General features: G+C 39.9%; 3 protein-coding genes across 6 annotated transcripts; 1 reads left to right on the top strand and 2 right to left on the bottom strand.

The window, feature by feature from the left end:
• Nucleotides 1–4,548: 4,548 nt before the first annotated feature.
• LOC103400013 (VAMP-like protein YKT61) lies at nt 4,549–7,405 on the bottom strand. Its single transcript, XM_008338693.4, has 6 exons — nt 7,004–7,405; nt 6,419–6,516; nt 5,913–6,017; nt 5,686–5,751; nt 5,306–5,392; nt 4,549–4,896 (listed from the first exon to the last, which is right to left on the bottom strand). The coding sequence occupies exons 1-6, from the start codon at nt 7,194–7,196 to the stop codon at nt 4,846–4,848; spliced, it is 600 nt and encodes a 199-aa protein (XP_008336915.1). The 5' UTR covers nt 7,197–7,405; the 3' UTR covers nt 4,549–4,845.
• A 3,029-nt stretch (nt 7,406–10,434) lies between these two features.
• Nucleotides 10,435–14,264, top strand: LOC103424889 (glycerophosphodiester phosphodiesterase GDPDL7-like). The gene is made up of 10 exons (XM_008362975.3): nt 10,435–10,575; nt 10,834–10,973; nt 11,082–11,378; nt 11,461–11,570; nt 11,683–12,184; nt 12,273–12,314; nt 12,410–12,691; nt 12,884–13,026; nt 13,137–13,620; nt 13,801–14,264. Exons 2-10 carry the CDS (start codon nt 10,844–10,846, stop codon nt 14,130–14,132), a joined length of 2,322 nt encoding a protein of 773 aa, XP_008361197.3. The 5' UTR covers nt 10,435–10,575; nt 10,834–10,843; the 3' UTR covers nt 14,133–14,264.
• A 1,447-nt stretch (nt 14,265–15,711) lies between these two features.
• LOC139192391 (ABC transporter I family member 1-like) lies at nt 15,712–17,636 on the bottom strand. Of its 4 annotated transcripts, XM_070814457.1 has the most exons (4): nt 17,432–17,598; nt 17,165–17,258; nt 17,003–17,067; nt 15,712–16,660 (listed from the first exon to the last, which is right to left on the bottom strand). In XM_070814457.1, exon 4 carries the CDS (start codon nt 16,506–16,508, stop codon nt 15,822–15,824), a length of 687 nt encoding a protein of 228 aa, XP_070670558.1. In that variant the 5' UTR covers nt 16,509–16,660; nt 17,003–17,067; nt 17,165–17,258; nt 17,432–17,598; the 3' UTR covers nt 15,712–15,821. The 4 variants fall into 4 exon arrangements, 3 of the variants coding, with proteins under 3 accessions (XP_070670558.1, XP_070670557.1, XP_070670559.1); XM_070814456.1 differs by lacking the exon at nt 17,003–17,067 and having other exon boundaries at nt 17,432–17,636; XR_011576535.1 differs by lacking the exon at nt 15,712–16,660 and having other exon boundaries at nt 16,849–17,067; nt 17,432–17,633.
• Nucleotides 17,637–19,318: the final 1,682 nt, after the last annotated feature.

Here is a 19,318-nt window from a genome sequence, read left to right as displayed (position 1 = left end):
TCTCTAAAGGTTGCACGATATCGCCAGAGAAGCTTATCAGAGGAGAAATCGAGCGATCGAGCAAGTGTTCAGCTACATTAAGTGCCTTGAAAGCTTCAGCAAACATGATATTGACTGAAGCACCTGTGTCTATCAGGATTCGTTTCACATCAAAATTTGCTATGTGAGCTTCCACGATCAGCGGGTCATTGTGAGGGTAGATGATACCTCTTTCTTCCTCAGGGTAGAAACATATTGGATCCCAGTTAGGCTTTTGATACTTGCCTCCTCTGATGTCTTCCACGTGAAACACTTGATGGCCAGGTCTCAAAGTTCGTTCACTGCTTTTCATGGCCCTATTGGAAGATTCAGATATGGGTGTGCCGCCGCTTATGGAATATTTCACATTCACCTGGCGTTGGTTACGGTTATCCCTTGGAGGGTGAAGGAGGAACTGATCAATTTTTCCTTCACGTGCCAAAGCTTCAATATGGTCACGGAGGATAATGCACTTCTCACTATCATGACCAGTATACTCGTGGTAGCAGCAAAACATGCCCGTGTTCTTCGTGGACTTGTAATCTGGCTGTCTTGGCTTTAGCTTTGGTATAAGGTGAGCTATACTGGGGTAGATGGCAGCACATGTAGCATTCAAAGAGGTGTATGTCTCATACCTCGGGGTAGGGCCTGTCTTGACACGTGATTGGCCCACCGCGTTGACTGCCTGGGGGCGGGCATTATTGTGACGATATCCTGAGTTATCGCGATAGTGCCCCTTATTCTTTTTATTAAAATGAGATTGGTGAGGATGGAAGTCTTTCCTTTTGCCCTGAGATTGATATGTCTGCTGACTTGGCGAAGCATTAAATGAGGCAGGGGGGTGTGCTGCTACCATTTGGAAGGTTGAGGTCTTTTCATTTGGTTGGATCTGGCCTCCACTCCCTACTTGCTGATAAGGGGTGACTGTAGGGGGTTTCCCTTGATATGTTCTTGCCTCGGCGGAGGCATGGTTGTAAGCTTGTGTCATCACCTCAGAGTAAGTCTTCCAAGTGTTGGCATTGATCATGTACTTGAAGAAACAGTCACGTAAGCCTGCCGTGAAAGCCTTGAGGGCGGTCTTGTCATCTGCCTCAGCGCAGCGAGAATACTCATGGCTGAAGCGGCCAACGTACTTTCGTAATGACTCGTCCGGCTTCTGGCAAATAGTGTACAAGTCATCTGCGGAATGCAAGCGATCGGTCTGGAAGATGTGTTGAGAGACAAACAGCTTCCTCAACTCTTCAAATGAGTCTACTGTCTCAGGTGGAAGACGGCAATACCAGTTTAAAGCTCCGCCAGAGAGGGTGGAGGGGAAGAGAAGGCACCGTTCTTCGTCGGTGTGTCCCCGGTATACCATGGTAGACTCAAAGAGGTTAAGGTGTTCAATCGGGTCTTCCCTTCCAGTATAGAGCTGTAAGTCAAGCTTCTGCTTTGTCTTCGCTTGGAGTGGAGTGTTGAGGATCCTTCTTGTGAGAGGGCCAGGCCTGGGTTGGTTCCAGTCAGGTATCTCGGCTTGACGTTCAGCCTTCAGCTTGTTTACTTCCTCAAGGAGCTGCAGGACAAGAGGGTCCTGAACGGAGTCGTGCACCACCGAAGTTTTCTTCTTTAAGTCCCCATCGCCTCTTGGAAGTAGGAAAGTTTGATCAAGATAGTGTGATCTTTCTCTGGACTCGCCACACTGACTTCTAGAGTGAGTATGTCGGAATGTTTCCGAGTCCCCAGTACCTTCATATTCTTCTGGGACTTGTTGCCTATTCTCTAGATTGGCGGCTGGCCTGGGTCGTGGAAGAGGACCGAGTCTTTCAAAAACCCTTGGGTCATTGATCTTCGAGCTTATGTGGATGGGATTCTCTCGACGTTGCTTTAGGAAGTCTCGACAATCGCGATAGACAGCTTTTGATCCTTCCACTCCCTCTGTGAGAAGGTGTTTTCCTCTACTTCTCCTGCTTCGGGTTGAAGCAGCTGGGTTGAGAGAAGTCTCATGTTGATTATCACATTGATGTGTAGCTCGATCCCTATCAGGGATGTCCGTGTCGGATATCGGCGACCCTCCGTGTTGGGGGGCATTCAGTTGATTGTTGACCTCAACAGGGGCGACGAGCTTATGTGTTTGAGCTTGCCTAGCCTCGTGAAGCATCTCGAAAAGTTTTTCATATTGTTCCTGGAGGACTTCATTCTTCATCGCTATCTTGTTGTTCTGAACCTCTAGCTCATCGACTTTAGCTTGAAGAGTAACTCTATTTCCTTCCTGCTTTCGTTGCTTCATACTAGGTCCAGCGGGGGTGTCATTCTGTGTGTTGTGGCTTCTTTCGCTCCCCATATCGGAGAGAGATGCTTGGCCAAAAGAGAGTGTACGAGCGGTGGAAACCAGCTTGACAAAGCTGAAAAGAGTGGGAATAAGTGTCGTTTCCCACAGACGGCGCCAAATGTTGATGCACAAAATCAGCAAGGACTTTGGTACAACAGAAAGTGTCAGGTTTGTGACCTTCGCTTGGTTGCTTCGATCACTTGTGAAGATAAGTACGTAAATGAATAGGGACAGGGAAGCAAACACAAGATGTACGTGGTTCACCCAGATCGGCTACGTCCACGGAGTAGAGGAGTTCTCATTAATTGTGAAGGGTTTACACAAATACATAGGTTTAAGCTCTCATTTTGTGAGTTCTAGTGAATAGTTTAGTACAAAATGACATTAGAGATTATTGTGGGAGAATGATCCCTATTTATAGAAGAGAGTTTCTAGTTTTGTTCTAATATTGACATGTGTCGTGTTGTGATTGACTTCTGATGTTGACACGTGTCGCGCTGTGATTGGCTTCTGATGTCGACACGTGTCGCATTGTGATTGGCCTTCTGGTTGAAGGGAAACTCTTCTGGGTCCTTGACGGTATAACGTTGACCGGTGCTTAGTAGTTTCGGGATTAGTCAAGTATGGTACAAACACATGTTATATAAATAGTGAGATATATGTATTAAAAAGTTAATTTTTTTTATCATTTACATAAAAATATATGGTAAAAATATGTTGTGTATCTTTTGTGTGTACTTTTTGTGTTTCGGTTACAATGAAATTTTTTCCCACAGTTTAATGGATGTGTGTGGGGTATTATGTCTTTCCGTTCTTATCAACATTTTATCCGTGTGGACATTGTCAACATCGCCAGGATCCAACGGATGTCGAAAAACTTCCATCTGGCACCGGATGTCGGCAAACTGTCTTGTGGCGGGTGCAGCGATCCGGTCTTCCTCGTCACCTCTACCCAAATTATTGAATAAACCTTACATACTTTATATTTATTTTTTTTCACTTAAAAATTATTTTAATACATCTTACATACTTTTTTATAATACCCCACAGTCACATTCTCAATATACATTTTATATTTTATACGTACATTCCATATTTTTTATACACTTCACATTTTTCAAATCTTATAACACTTATTTTTAATTTTCTATACACCCCACTTCCTCCAAGCTTTTAGGTTTCTTTTCACTTCCATATCATCACCTAACAATTACGCTTTGAACTCGTTATTTGAGGCCGAGCGGTACCTACTTTGTAATAGTATATGACTCTAATACGACTTATGTTACTGGGTACGCAAGATTAATATGAACCCTAAAAGATAAATACCAATATAGAAGTTTTAAATAATGCAGCAAACACAAGATTAAATCATTATCGATGTCATCGAAATCACTAAAACAATGAAAATAATGAAGTCTTACCTCATGTGAAGCTTCCGAAACATCGATTTCGTGTTTTATTCGTCAAAAACAATTTTCCTCAATCAACATGTTTGTAGTATCATTGGTTAGAGTTTTGTTCAACAATGGAGGATGAGAGAGTTTTGATAGTTGAGAAGATAAATAATACACTAAAAGTGATTTGGGATGTATTTAGAATTTAAAAAAAAAAAAAAAAAACCTAATAAGGTCAAAATTATCATTGCATAGTAGGGCAAATAAATTATTTAATATTAAATTTTAATGTGGGGTATATTCAACATTTTGTAGAGTGCTAATACAAAAAATTTTTTTTTACCATTTATATAAAAACACATAATGTATCTTTTGTGTGTACCTTTTCTGTTTCGGTGACGATGAAAATTTTCTCCACAGTTTAATGGATGTATGTGGGGTATCATGTCTTTCCGTTCTTATCAAGGTTTTATCCGTGTGGACAATGTCAACATCGCCAGGATTCAACGGATGTCGAGAAACTTCCATGTGACAACGGATGTCGGCAAACTTTCCTGTGACGGGTGCAACGATTCCGTCTTTCTCATCACGTGATATATCACCAGCCATACATACATACATACGAGTACAGCACTCCTCACTTGTCCAGCGACATTTACGTGTTACTAAAATAAGATTTCCCGCTCAAAAATGGGCAGCATCAATTCTATTTCTGTAAACAAATCTACCATAAAGAACCGATGTACGGAAATCATTTCCCGCTCACAAAATGGGCAGAATCCATAAAGAACCAGACGGTAGCATTAACAATCATGAGGACCCAGCTTCGAAAGAATAAGCAATGACATAGATTTCATAAAATCATACTGAGAATATCACGTACATGCAGGCGGAGACGTACTTAAAATCTCAAGTTACGAAACAGAAACCGTAGTATATTATAATAGCAGGAGACCTCTATGAATATTTGGTTTCCCTTTCTTTGATACATACGAAAATGAGGGAACTTCACACACTTCTGCCAAATGATATCAACATATTACAATCATCAATTTCTCATCCATCAACTTCAACATCATAGCATGGGATTGTCGTTACAGGATTGCTGCTCGGCTTACAAGCTTACAATATGGTACAACACGAATTGGCCTGTTTTGCCTGCTTGTAGAACATCTGTTTCAAACAAACACCGTCGTCATCTACTCACGTTAGAAACAAACTTAGGGTATTTAAACACTGATTGGCACGTTGAACTTTCCAAACTTCAACGGGCAGATCTAGAGTGTTTAAAACAAAAGGCGAAAAAAGTTCTCAAAAATCCTTACGCACAACTTGAAATACAAACCCTAAAATCTTCAGTACAGTGTAATCAGTGATGATATGTAAGACAGATTGTAAAAATAAAAATTAAAAAAAAATATTATAATCACACTATGATAAACTTAGGCCTTTATGTTCAAATGCAGACCATGACATCACACTTGAAATTATATGTAATTAACAAGACAGTGGCTGATATGTACTATATGAGTGTGTGCAGCCGTAAACATGTCATTGTATCACAAGAATTTTATGAATGTACCTGCGATGCTGCACTAAGATCTGAACTCTTCTCGACTAAACTGTCCAGTCTCTCACCTCGTGCAAGCACACTATCAATAGTCTTATGCTGTACCATGGAAAGAAATAACAAATAAGCCGGGTGAGAAATGTAGAAGGTGGCAAATATGAACCAGGATATGGCAGATAAAGATAAACTTATATCACTTAAGATATCTACAACTTGTTTCAGGCAAAGAATTCAGCATATACGATATTAAGTTGAAGATTTATTTTGGCCATTACTAAACAAAAGTAAACATGTCAAATTGGAGGTCCAACAAACAGATTAAAGGATCACACAAAAACGAGCGACAACAATATGTTGATCAAAATCTAACTGAAGTAATGCATTATACTCACAAGGATAATTTTTGTTTCATCCAATTCCCTCTGAATTTTCAACAACTTATCAGCCTCTGCAGGATCCTGGAATTTGAAAATAAAGGAAGAAAGAAGAAAGTAGCTTCAGTTATAACTCTATAAAACTTATCTGTTTGGTAAGAACAGAAAGCAGTCTTGATTAACCCATCCGTTGCCTTCTGAGTACAACTAAACAAACAAGGTATAAAACAGCTTAACAGGCACACCTGGAATTTCGTCAGAGCCTCACTCAAATAGGGCCATGGTTGTGTGCCATCCTGTTGTGCAGTCCTCCAAGAATCACCAAAAGCTTTCTGATATTCATCTAGCACCTGTAAATCACTAACATCAATCAGTTATTTGATAAAACAAGCATGGAGCACCATATTTGTAGCAGTCCATGAAACCAAGTATGTATAAACCTCAGACACAAACAATTCAAAGACAATTGGATCTAAAATTATCACTAGGGGACCCACTTAAGCTGACAAAACTATCCATCGCCAATATTTGACAACACGAAACCCACTAACTTCAATAATTGGTTAGTGGTGATGTGGTGAAGACAATGGGAGACACGGTTGAGATTACCAGATACTTCACCAACGTCAGCCAATGCTAGCGCTTTAGTAATTCCAACCACTATAAGCCACTAGTAACATGGGAAGCAAGGCATGGAAAATGAAGGGATTATTGAATGTATAATGCAATGATTAAATGAACCCTGCGTTACCTGGTTGAGCAGAGAAAATGCACTTCGGACGGGATAGTGATCATCCATAAAACCCAGCGCACAGAGACCATTGCTGTTGTAACAATGCACTTTATACTCTATGAAGAAACAAAACAAAGAAATTCAGGTTTCATATGAGCACACTAGAACTCCTAAAGAAGATAACAATTAACAAAAAAAATCAAACGGGCGTCAACATATCGAAAATTATCAGACATTGCTACAAAACCTAGAAGTGCAACTGATGCCGAAGGAAATTGGGGCATCGAAATTCAAAATTGAACCCTCAAAATTCTATAATTGCTACAACAACTTGCAGAAAAAGAAAAACTCTACAGTTCAAAACAAATTCGAGAACCGCAAGTCCAGGAAAGAAAAAAAAATCAGTTTCACCGACAGCCCAATTCAAATCAGATTAATCAGCAATTAATTTGTAACACGAAATGGGATGATCATAGATTTCATCAAATTGCAAATTGGCATAAATTCGTATATATCCTAAAGAACAATTGCAGGTGAAAACAAAAACAACTGTAAAAGGAGATCCCTGAAAATTGGGAGGGAGGACCCGGATTAAGAACGGACCTTCGTGCTTGACGGACTGGCGTTGGCCGGGTGGGGTGCGTCTGGCGACGGTGCGACCGACGAAGACGATGAACTCCTTGACGCTGGACCTCTGGAAGTAGCCAAAGTGGCTGGTATCGGAGGCATTGGCCAAGATGATCGGGTCGGATTCGTCTGAATTGTACTTGAGGACCAGCAAGGCCGTGATCTTCATCTTCCTTCTCTGATTTTTCTGTCCGCAAGATATAATCACAGGGTTTGTACTCTGGTGACGGATTTAGGGATTTGGAGATTTGGGGATTTGGAGATTGAGATCGTGGAGAAGTGGAGAAAGCGGAACGAAAAGTAGGAATTGTGTTCTGCCAATTGGACTTGGATTCTCTGCCCTCCCAATTCAGTGCCCTTTCCGTGCCCTCCTGTTGTGTGGTCACGGTTAAGCCACGTCAATATTTTATATTACTATTTTTTTTTTGTCTTATTATTTTTATAAAAAACAATATAAAATGTTAGTATGGATTAACCGTGACCACACAAAACAGGAGGGCACGGAGAGGGCACCGAAATGGGAGGGCAGAGAATCCAAGTCCCTGCCAATTGGGGGAGGGGTGGGGGATCTAGTGCGGTTAGAGATTCTGTGATATCTTGCGCTTGTTTTGTTCCCTCCGTTTTAAAATCGAATAAAAATTTCCTATTCTTTTTCCAAGGTATACATAATATAATTCCTTATGTTTTACAAATGTGAACTTCGAACCATCACGAGTGGCCCAGTTAGTTGGAATGAATTTTAGGTTCGTTTTGTAGATTTTGGATTCGTCATTTTATGATATTGAATCACATAACGATGGTTAGAAGACGTTGAAATGGTTCTGTAAATATTTTTCGCTCCCGAAAATATAGACTGCCATAGCAAAGCCATCAATTAACCTCTTTTTGAAAAAAATGTGAACTTATAAAGTTTGTTAGGTACTATGTTTGCTTCAATATGAATGTGCTTATTTGCACACTTAAAATCTCATTTCGCATTCTAAACTTTCTATAATTAGAAAGAAAAATACACGTGCAAGGAGTATATAATAAAATTTTTAGAGTGCTAATAATAGTTCCCTTCAAAAATTATCTTTATCAATTTTTTTTCATAAGATGTTAAACCTCATCCTACACTAGTAGACGTCGTATTTCACGTTCAAAGCCTTAAGGGGAAGTTTAAACACACGATGTTGAAAGCGTGGATAAATATTATTACTACTTGAGCTACAAGTATTTTACAACGTTTATAGTTACTTAAGCTTGAATGTTATATGTTGATAGTAGTAATAACAGCTTTATGTAATAACAGTTCAAAATAATAGTGGCCATTTGTGATTTTCTTTCGAACTAGGGTGCAAAAAAACTTTCGAGATTGAAAAATAAATAAATAAAAAGTGATCTTGACCGCTAACTGGTATAACATACGCTAATTGGTATAACACACGTTAGTAGCTTTCCGTCTATTTTAAAGTGAAATTAGAAATCCATGCAACTTTACAGTTCTGTTTAAATAATGTGATTCTTTCATATGCATAGTTGTACTTTTAGCATAAGTTATCAATTTGTCCAAGTTGCCATGGTGGATATTGGTTTTAACTAATGTATTAACAGATGTTCAGTGGAGATTTATTTATAATTGAATGGTGGAGATTGATTTAGTTGATGAAAGCTATTAGAAGAGTTTGTTAGAAGCTTGTCTGTAAACTCTCTATAATTTTTATGTATCTGGTTCAACTTTCATTTCATGGTTCTCACTGTAGTTAATATAATAGTTATTTTTGGTGTTACGAGTGGCAAAATCAAATAAAAATTTCCTATTCTTTTTCCAAGGTATACATAATATAATTCCTTATGTTTTACAAATGTGAACTTTGAACCATCACGAGTGGCCCAGTTAGTTGGAATGAATTTTAGGTTCGTTTTGTAGATTCTGGATTCGTCATTTTATGATATTGAATCACATAACGATGGTTAGAGAACGCTGAAATGGTTCTGTAAATCTTTTTCGCTCCCGAAAATGTAGATTGTCATAGCAAAGCCATCAATTAACCCCTTTTCGAAAAAAATGTGAATTGATAAAGTTTGTTAGGTACCATGTTTGCTTCAATATGAATGTGCTTATTTGCACACTTAAGATCTCATTTCGCACTTTAAACTTTCTATAATTAGAAAAAAATACACGTACAAGGAGTATATAATAAAAATTTTAGAGTGCTAATAATAGTTCCGTTCAAAAATTATCTTGATCAATTTTTTTTCATAAGATGTTAAACCTCATCCTACACTAGTAGGCGTCATATTTCACGTTCAAAGCCTTAAGGGGAAGTTTAAACACACGATATTGAAAGAGTGGATAAATATTATTACTACTTGAGCTACAAGTATTTTACAACGTTTATAGTTACTTAAGCTTGGATGTTATATGTTGATGGTAGTAATAACAGCTTTATGTAATAACAGTTCAAAATAATAGTGGCCGTTTGTGATTTTCTTTCGAACTAGGGTGCAAAAAAGCTTTCAAGATTGAAAAATAAATAAATAAAAAGTGATCTTGACCGCTAACTGGTATAACACACATTTGTAGCTTTCCGTCTATTTTAAAGCGAAATTAGAAATCCATGCAACTTTACAGTTCTGTTTAAATAATGTGATTCTTTCATGTGCATAGTTGTACTTAGCATAAGTTATAAATTTGTCCAAGCTGCTATGGTGGAGATTGGTTTTGACTAATGTGTTAACAGATGTTCAGGGAGATTCGTTTATAATTGAATGGTGGAGATTGATTTGGCTGATGAAAGCTATTAGAAGAGTTTGTTAGAAGGATTTAGAGTGAGTTTGTTTGTAAACTCTCTATAATTTTTATGTAGAAGATATCAGTACAAGCTTTCATTTCATGGTTCTCACTGTAGTTAATATAATAGTTATTTTTGGTGTTACGAGTAGCAAAATTATGTACGACCATACAATATAATATATTTAATTTTAAATCAGTTAATCAATTACGTATTGCTACGTGATGAGATAATTATAAAAGGGGGGCGTTATTTGAATATCACTCGCGTTAAACCCTTAAGCACTATTAATTTATTACGTAATTAACATTGAATTAATAAAAAAAATGTCGAAATAAAATCGTTTGAGAAACGCCTAAATTTAGCAAAACGCATGAGTTTCAAAAAAACGGTTGAGGCTTTAAGGTGAGAGAATACAGATACCTTGTTTCCCGCAAAACAAAAATTACAGCGATCCAACTCAGTCACTCTACAAAAATAGTAAATACACAGATTTGACCAGAAAACTAATAAAACCGGCTACGCCCTTAAATAGTGATTCCTTGACTGGTATTAATGCGACAAATGTGTGCAAAGTAAATGGTAAAAAAAGACACCTAAACACCTATTTGGAGGTAAATTTTTTGTAGCTGCAATTTGGGGGTAAATTTTGTTCATCTCTCAATTTTCTTCCCCCCCCCCTTCCTACCACCACCACCACCTTCTTTTATCTTTTCCACCCCATTCCCTTGATAGTTTTGCACAAACTTGACGTGGAGTGTTCGCTCTCCACAAGTAAGTTCTATTTGTTTTTTTCCCGATGTTGTTAATGTTCGTATTGATTGTTTGTTTGATGATATTAAGTCAAAAGATGGATTTTCATGTTTTTTGGAATGTAAATCTATGATTTTGTAGATAATTGTGAACCACATAGTGTTTTTGTCCAACTAAATGGAAATTTAATTATGAAAAATGTGAACGTTTTGTAACACGTTAATTCGGATGTGAAAAAGTACTGACATGTTATCGATCCATTTGTTTAAATCGCGACAGGGCAGAAGAGATGATAAGGTGTCTGCTTTTCATTTCCTTGTTGATCCACTCGTCTTTAGCTGCAAAACCTCCAAATGCAGCACAGAATGCAGCACCTCAGGCTCAGGGGCCTCCCCCGAAAAAATGGCAGACTTTAACCGGTAATGACCACTTTTCGGCTACGATTTGGACCTACGAAATTCACCATCTCAAGAAACTAAGTTCATAATTTATGTTAACAGAACGAAATTGTTTCTAAACATTTGCAGGTCAACAGCCTCTTGTTATAGCGCGTGGCGGGCTGTCAGGGCTGTTCCCGGAAGGCAGCATCCCCGCGAGCGATATGGCAAAGACTCTTAGCTTGCCGGGCTCCGCCTTCTTCTGCAATCTTCAGTTATCGAAAGACAACGTCGGAATATGCCTGTCGAACATTCTGCTTGATAATACAACAACCATATCAATGTTCTTCCCTAAGGGCCAGAATACTTACAATGTGAACGGGAAGGATATTCGCGGCTGGTTTGCGTTGGATTTCACAGCTGATGAGTTGTTAGCCAACGTGTCGCGTAAGTCTCAAATTAGCCTAATCATGAACGTTTGCAATTAAACAGTCACATTCACATTTGTGTTCTTCAATTCCTTTTGCAGTGACTCAAAACATTTATTCGCGACCAAGTCAGTTCGATGGTATGATGCCAATCTCTACTGTCGAAGATGTTTTGGGAACTAAACCGAATAAATTCTGGTTGAACGTGCCGGTATCTCTCCTGATCTGTACTGTCATTGAGTTAATTTGTAGAGCTGGTGTTTGTTCTCCACTAGTCACTAATCATTTTTTTCGACGTTATGTTTTCTCTGCGTCGCGTGCAGTACGATTCATTTTACAACGAGCACAAGATCAGCATGGTATCATTTGTCGAGAAGGCAGTCAAATTCGCACGGATACCTTACATCTCATCTCCCGAGATCGGATTCTTGAAAGCCATTGGTGGAAAGGTGAACAAAATGAAGACAAAGCTCATCTTCCAGTTCCTTTACCCCGAAGAAACAGAACCGACAACCAAGGAAAAGTACAGCGCACTGGTGAAGCAGCTCGGAATGATCAAGTCAGTTGCAGCTGGAATCCTTGTCCCGAAAGAATACATATGGCCTGTAAACAAAAACAATTACTTGGAAGCTGCCACGACGCTTGTGAATGATGCTCACAAAGAAGGGCTAGAAGTGCATGCTTCCGGTTTTGCCAATGACGTTATCCTCCCTTATAACTACAGTTTCGATCCCACATCTGAGTACCTGCAGTTTGTCGATAACTCTCAGTTTTCGGTTGATGGTGTGCTTACAGATTTCCCTCCTACAGCATCAGAAGCCATCGGTGAGATATCATATCAGACATTCATAATTTTACAAGCAAATGTTTTACTTTATAACCTAGTTAACCTGCCAATGCTTTCGTGCTGCAGCGTGCTTTACGCAGGACAAGAACGGCACGAAGCCTAAGAAAGGTAATTAATTAGATTCATAAACGGCGTTGTATTGTGAATCGTGTGATGTGGTCGATCGTTAGGGAAATTCCTGAGAAAATTTTCGAATTTTGCAGGATTTCCTTTGATCATAACTAGAAATGGAGCTAGTGGAATCTATCCCGGCAGCACAGACCTTGCTTACAAGCAGGCAGTAGAAGATGGGGCTGACATTATCGATTGCTCGGTTCAAATGTCAAGCGATGGAGTAGCCTTCTGCTTAGACACTATAGACCTCAACTCGGGCACTAACGCGTTGAGCCAATTCATGACCAAGAGTGATACTATCCCCGAACTTCAAGCAGAAGCCGGAGTCTTCTCCTTCCAGCTCTCGTGGAGCGATATTCAGAGCTTGAAACGTAAGCCTCTATAATCCAAAATTTGTTGTTGCTACTTGCTAGTAAATAGTAAGCTTCTGAAATTACAAAACCTCTAGAGTGCGTCCTACAATACTAAATTTAACGGTCAAACAACGTTGAAGAATCCAAACGAATTTAGTGACGAGACACTTAAGTGTACTAATGGGTTTTCAACTTGGCTGTTTATTTCAGCACAAATACAGAGCCCCTACGGAACCAAAGAAAAAATAGTCAGAAACCCCGCTAACAAGGACGCGGGCAAACTGGTGACCCTCAAAGAATTCCTGGAGTTTGCAAAGAAAAATGCAGCTACTGGAATTTTGATCAACATTGAGGTGAAGTTTAATTCCAGAAATTTCATTCGTTTTCAACTTTTGATTCTCAAACTCTTCTTACATTTATTTGTTTGTGCGCAAAAACTGACAAAACGCGAATGTATTCTAAGAATGCTGCATACCTAGCATCAAAGGCAGGCCTAGACATTGTGGGAACTGTATCCTCTGCCTTGAGCAATGCCACACTCGACAAGCAATCCACTCAGCAAGTGTTGATCAAATCGGATGACACCTCCGTGCTGTCCAAGTTTAAAGACTCGAAAAACTACAAACGAGTGTTCAACATCAAGGAGAAGATAAGCGATGCGCCCAAGGAGTCTGTAGCAGAGATCAAGAAGTACGCAGATGCAGTAATCGTCACCAAGGATTCGATCGTTAAGATCACTGATTACTTCATTTCTGGCACGACCAACGTTGTCAAGGAAATGAAGGCTGCAAATATATCCGTGTATGCCCACTGGATGAAGAACGAGTTTGTCAGTCTCATGTTTGATTATTTCTCGGACCCCATGACGGAGATTGCTTCATACGCTCAAGGGTTCCAAGTGGATGGCATTGTCACCGATTTCCCCGGAACTGCCAGCAAGTATATGAGTAAGTAGACTCCTATTTCTACAGCAGAATTTTAACCTATTGAATACGAACACCTGAAAATAACTTCATGACGTATCTGATGAGTCGTTTGAAGGTGTTCGAACTCGATATGCGTTAATGTACGCTAAACAAACCGAATTACAAAAACAGCTGACGACAATTTTCGACATGAATTTGCAGGATCCCCATGCACTGATATGGACCCCAAAGCCAACGTCCCATATGCAATCTTGCCAGTTGAACCAGGTTCACTGTCGAGCCTGATCGCCCCCGAGGCATTGTCTCCGGCACAAGCACCAAGCCAGGCGCTTCAAACCTCGAAGGTGGTTGACCCACCACTCCCGGAAGTGGTGAAGAAGAAGGACTCCAGCTCCGGTCCCAGCTCCGACTCGGGGAAATCCAAATCTCCACCTGCTCCTTCACCTTCTGATGAAAAGTCAAGTGCTTTTGGAAACGGGGCCAGTTGGTGTGCTTCTCTAGTTGCCATGATGGTGCTTTTGCTGGCAAATTAAGTGCTTCTGAGAACTAATCTAATATTACGCAAGTCTGTAACATACATAACATCATCTCATATAGTATAGTAAATATTGGAAAATTAGACGGATTTATTTCTGACTAGTTAATTGATATGATTCTTCATTTTATTTTGTTCATGCTACATTTTCATTCAAATTCTTTCCCACTAATCATCAATCAAATCGAACCGGTTTCGATTGAAAAATCTCAAAAAAATTTAACCTATTGAACCGGTTCGATTGAAAAATCTCAAAAAAAATTTGTCTCACTATTTTATCACTTAACAATCGATACTAATCAGACTTTGTCTCACTATTTTATCACTTAACAAGATCAACTTATTTAATTTGATGGTACGTTCATACCATTCACAAGTTCATATCAAATTTTAATCCTTTAGAAGTAGGAGATTCGAACGTCACTGCAGAAAACTGGAAATTCGGATTTTCAAAACGAAATATTTATTAGGGATGTGCTATCCATACACCCCAAATTTTGTTAATTTCTATTCGTTGATCTTCTTCAATTCATACTATCCGACGGCCGAAAATAGGTGTGTGAAGAGTAAAAAAAAAATATGCGGATATCACACCCCATTTATTATTTAAAGAAAATAGGGAAATTCAGCAACAAAAAAAAAAGAAGAGAAATTTAAGAAAGGGAGAGGACGAGGCTCAGATTCGCCTTTGTTCAGACAAAAAGAGGGAAGGAAATGCAGCGTTCCGTGGCTGCGAATACGGCAGCTGCCGGCGGGATGAAAGGACAGTATAGTCATTTCCACCGCCGAACAGAGCAACCGAGTCGCCCCGCCAAGGAACCCTGTTCCGCATTCCCGCCGCCTGGTTTTATAGTCGCTAAAAGTATCATCACCGCCTCGTTTTTGAGAGAGAGAGAGAGAGAGAGAGAGAGAGAGAGACAGAATCAGAAGCAGGGAATTTGATGATGATGATGATGATGATGATGTTGATGATGAAGGAAGAAGAGTAGGATGAGCAGAGAGGGTTGTTTGGGTGCGAGTAACATAAGGTCGGGTGTGTGAAATCATCGGCTCCGCCGCCATGCAGAGAGGGCGGCAACAACCCTCAGGGACACCCGGAACGGCCTCTCTGACAGCAGAGCCTCATTCTTAAACTAATGAGCCTTCAAACCCTAGACGCCGCGCCACAGGCCGGCCCCGTTGTTTATATTTGGTCCGTACTGAGTGAGGGTATTTTGGTCAATCTCATCATGGGAACACTATAGGACCCGATGGTTATATCCTGAAAAGATGGGGGGCATTATGGGAATGTCAATGACTTCACTCCTTGAATTGAACATCCCATTTCTGAATTTTGGAACTTGTTTCACTTTGTCTTTGGGGCTTATCAATTTGAATTCAATGCCCCTAAACTTTTTTCGTCACGATCCCCCCTAAACTTTCAATTCATGTAACATCCTCAATTTTTGAGAAAATTTTTCAAAGTTTCCGGTATTCAATCAGTTACTCTGCGTGTCATAATATATGTGGAGTGGAGGTACACGAAAAAATTATCATTTCTTTTATTGTATTATGACATATAAAATACTGCCCGGTCCTTGGAAAAATTGATAAGCAAATCAAACATTCCCAGCATGCGTAACAAAAGAAACATGTAAAAATAGTTGCATACTTGCATTCTTTGCAATGACAAGGAATAGGTATACATTCAAAAATCCGAACGATCAAGCATATCTACGAGAGTCATCCTCCTCGGGAACCTTGGAGGCAGCCTCAAATACGTCGCATCTTCAATGTCAATTGGCAGATGTGTTGCCACAATCACCATCCCGCCTTTCTTCCTATGCTCTCCGATGATATACTCGAGCAGCCTTGTCCCCTCAGTGTCCAGTGCAACCGAAGGCTCGTCAAGCAACCAAATTGGCCTATCGATTGCCAGCAGCCTCGCGAGCTGCAGCCTTTTCCGCTGTCCCATTGAAAGCATTCTCGCCTTCTCCTTTGCCAGTCTCCCGAGCCCCATTAGCTCCAAAGCCGGCAGTGAATTCCCTTCCTTGCCTTCGAGAACTTCAAACCACTGAACATTGTCGAGAACTGTGAACTTCTCTTTCACCGCATCTTTAAGGGAGAGCCAGTTAAGTTGAAGCTTGTACTGGTGGAAAACTCCTGAGTCAGTGATGTCGTGCCCGTTCCACAGGACCTGACCAGCAGAAGGACGAGAAAATCCTGCTCGCATACGGAGGAAGGTAGTCTTGCCCGAGCCATTTGTGCCCATCAGCACAAGTGCTCCACCATCGTGAACCGAGGCATTTACGTGTCTCAATATTTGTTGGGCATTCCTCATGCAAGAGACATTGTTGAGAAGGAGACGGGGAAGCAGAGGCTTTCTGAGAGACATCAATGGGGTGTATGAAATAGAAAAATTACAACCAATCTGGAACTACGCAGAGGCCTTCTGCTGAAGTGTGTATTATTTCGATCGATGTTCAAAATCCCGTTGGCCAAACCAAGTTCCAACCAGCAGTAGACAAAGCAGGAAGTAGCTGGTAACTGTCATCAGAAAATTCCTGTTACCGAAAGCTTGAGGAAACAATCGAAAATGAGCATATGAATCAACTAATAAAACAAAAAGAAACATGATTCATTTCCGTATTGGATTATAACCGAAAAAGAAAAAGGGATGAAATAATCTATAGCATAAGTTTCATAAATGATTTGATTTCGTATGTCACAGAACATAAATCAACAACGAGTAAGCTTATTTTCCTCCTATTCATATCAAATGATAAGAAAATAACCATCTGTTCATAACAAATTAGTATTAATCCCCAGAGCTCAGATAGCATCCAAATAATATGCGGAACCATCAAGAACCAAGTGCAATTCGCATACGATTAAAGCGTGCTCTCCATATCAGCTAGCTCCACAAACGTGCCGCTAATGAGTTTAAAAATGTTCTGAAGCAAAATGGGATCATTCAAATGATGAGTACACAGTGAAATCAAACATGGTGAAGCTATGCACAAGGGGCCATTAGAAGCCTGACATCCTTACCCCTATGCGCATTAGCTTCTCTCAGGGCCTCCAACTTCTTGGAAGCTTCAGCCGAAGAAGCATGTTCCAAATGCGACAAAGCACTCGCAGCTTTCTGCGAATCCAAGCATACAAATTACAAAACCAGCAAAACCCCAATGGTCAACTGAAATCACCACCCCGACGAAATGAACATATTCAAACACAAAAATCCACATTTAACAAGAACCCACTGTTCCATTCAACCATAGAATTATATAAATGATTCGAACACGAAAAATTGCTTACTCGGAGCGATTTGACGGTGAAGTCCTTGTTTGAGCGGGTTTGGCGGCGGAGGCAGGTGCCAATTTCGGAGACGTGGGATTGTTTTCCTCTGTGTGGTGCGGCGGCGTGGGATTGTTCCTCTTCTGTCTGAGTTTATGAACTGTTCATTGGTTCGGCGTGAAAAGAAATCACTGGGGGATGTGGTATTCTTGATGCCATTAGTATTTGGAGTAAACTGTGGATTTCTCCTTTAAACTATCACTTAACGATTTTTCCTCTAAACTTTTTAATTAGAAAATTAACGATTCTAATTTGATTACACTCGTAAATTTGACAATAATTTTTTTGTTTTTAAACGCTTATTAACAAGTTAATTTCAGCTTAAGTGGTTTTCATCTTTCATGCTAACTCATAATTCTTTCTCATCAATCAAAATCGTCATGCTATTGCAATGGATAGTGTGGCATATCTCGAGTCCTGAAACGTATCAATAGTGTGGGGTAAATTCCAACAGGATCCCCTTCGGATCCTTTTGGTTAGTATCCTGAAAATTCATAAATCGTGTCTATTTATCGTATATCGTGCAATCAATTTTACAAAAATAAACGAACATAGATTTATAATGAACGAACACAATTAACAAATAAGGACCCAACGAGGATCCAGATTCGTGTAAATTTTGCGTGTTCAAGTCCTATGACATATGAATGATGTGGCATGCCTAGTGACTTATAAAATAAGGTATGAATTGCGTGACATGTACTAGTGTGGCCTGTTTTGAGTCTTACAACGTTTTGTATCAGAAATTGGATCGTTGTAATATTAGTCATGGTCATCAATTTCCCATTAATTTTAGTAAGAAAAATGCTAGGGCTCACAACTATTGATTTTTCTTTTTATATATAATCTCGAGAACCCAAAACTCTTGGTTAAATACAAATTATTTTCTCGTCCGCAAATCACAATTAACCTGTAATTTCCAATTTTTAACAGCTGGGTTTCCATTAATCTGCGTAATAGCAAATGGGTGAAGAGAAAAACGCCACCTTTATAAAAAAAATTCACTGAAAAAAACAAAAGACGATAGAAACAGGTTCAGAGAAGGTAATGCGGAGGCTCGGATTGGTTAATATTGGTCAGGCGGCAGGGGAAAGGGAGGCAGCCACCGTGGCTGCAACCAAAACACGGTTGCCTGTGAAGAGGACAAAACCGTCATTTCACAGGCCATTCCGGGTTGCCCCGCCACGAAAGCCGTCACCTTTCACCATGCACCGACTTCACACTCCGAAACAACGTCATCGTCACAGCCTCAGAGCATAAAAACCCACAAGAAAAAGAAAGAGAAAAAGATAGATAGCTAGATAGAGAGAGAGAGAGAGAGAGAGAGAGAGAGAGAGAGAGTAGTAGTAGTAGTGAAGGTGGTGATGGTGTCGGGGGAGAAATCACAGGCTCTAAAGGTCCAGAGAGGGGCGGGCAACCGCCGGCCTCCATGGAGCGGAGCCTCATTCTTTAATCGGAGTGTGACTGAAGCCCTAATCTTGAGGGCAACCTACGTATTTATACTGCCTCTAGGTTTTTTGTTTTCCCTTTTTACCCTTATATGTTGGACTGTATTGGAGGGTGTTTGCGTCATTTCATAACAACAGCCCAATGCCCCTCAAGGCCTCAACTTCTGAACTTCTTGCAATTTACTCCATCTACTTCCAATTTAGTTACAAGCCTCCCAATTTTCTTTAATGTGCCAATTTGCCCCATATTGTCAAGTTACTCGCATTTTCTTTCGGTTTTTCCCACTTGAATGGACAAAAAAATAATACCCCTCAAGTTTTCAGTTTAGCTACAACCCTTCCTAGTTTTCTAAAATGTTTCAATTTGCACCCTACTGTCAAGTTGATCATCTTTTGCGCC

The sequence above is a fragment of the Malus domestica genome, chromosome 15 (assembly GCF_042453785.1).
Source record: "Malus domestica chromosome 15, GDT2T_hap1".
In the NCBI taxonomy this organism is placed as follows: Eukaryota; Viridiplantae; Streptophyta; class Magnoliopsida; order Rosales; family Rosaceae; genus Malus; species Malus domestica.
Note: the sequence above shows the minus strand (reverse complement) of the source record. Positions and strands in the feature narration are given on the sequence as shown.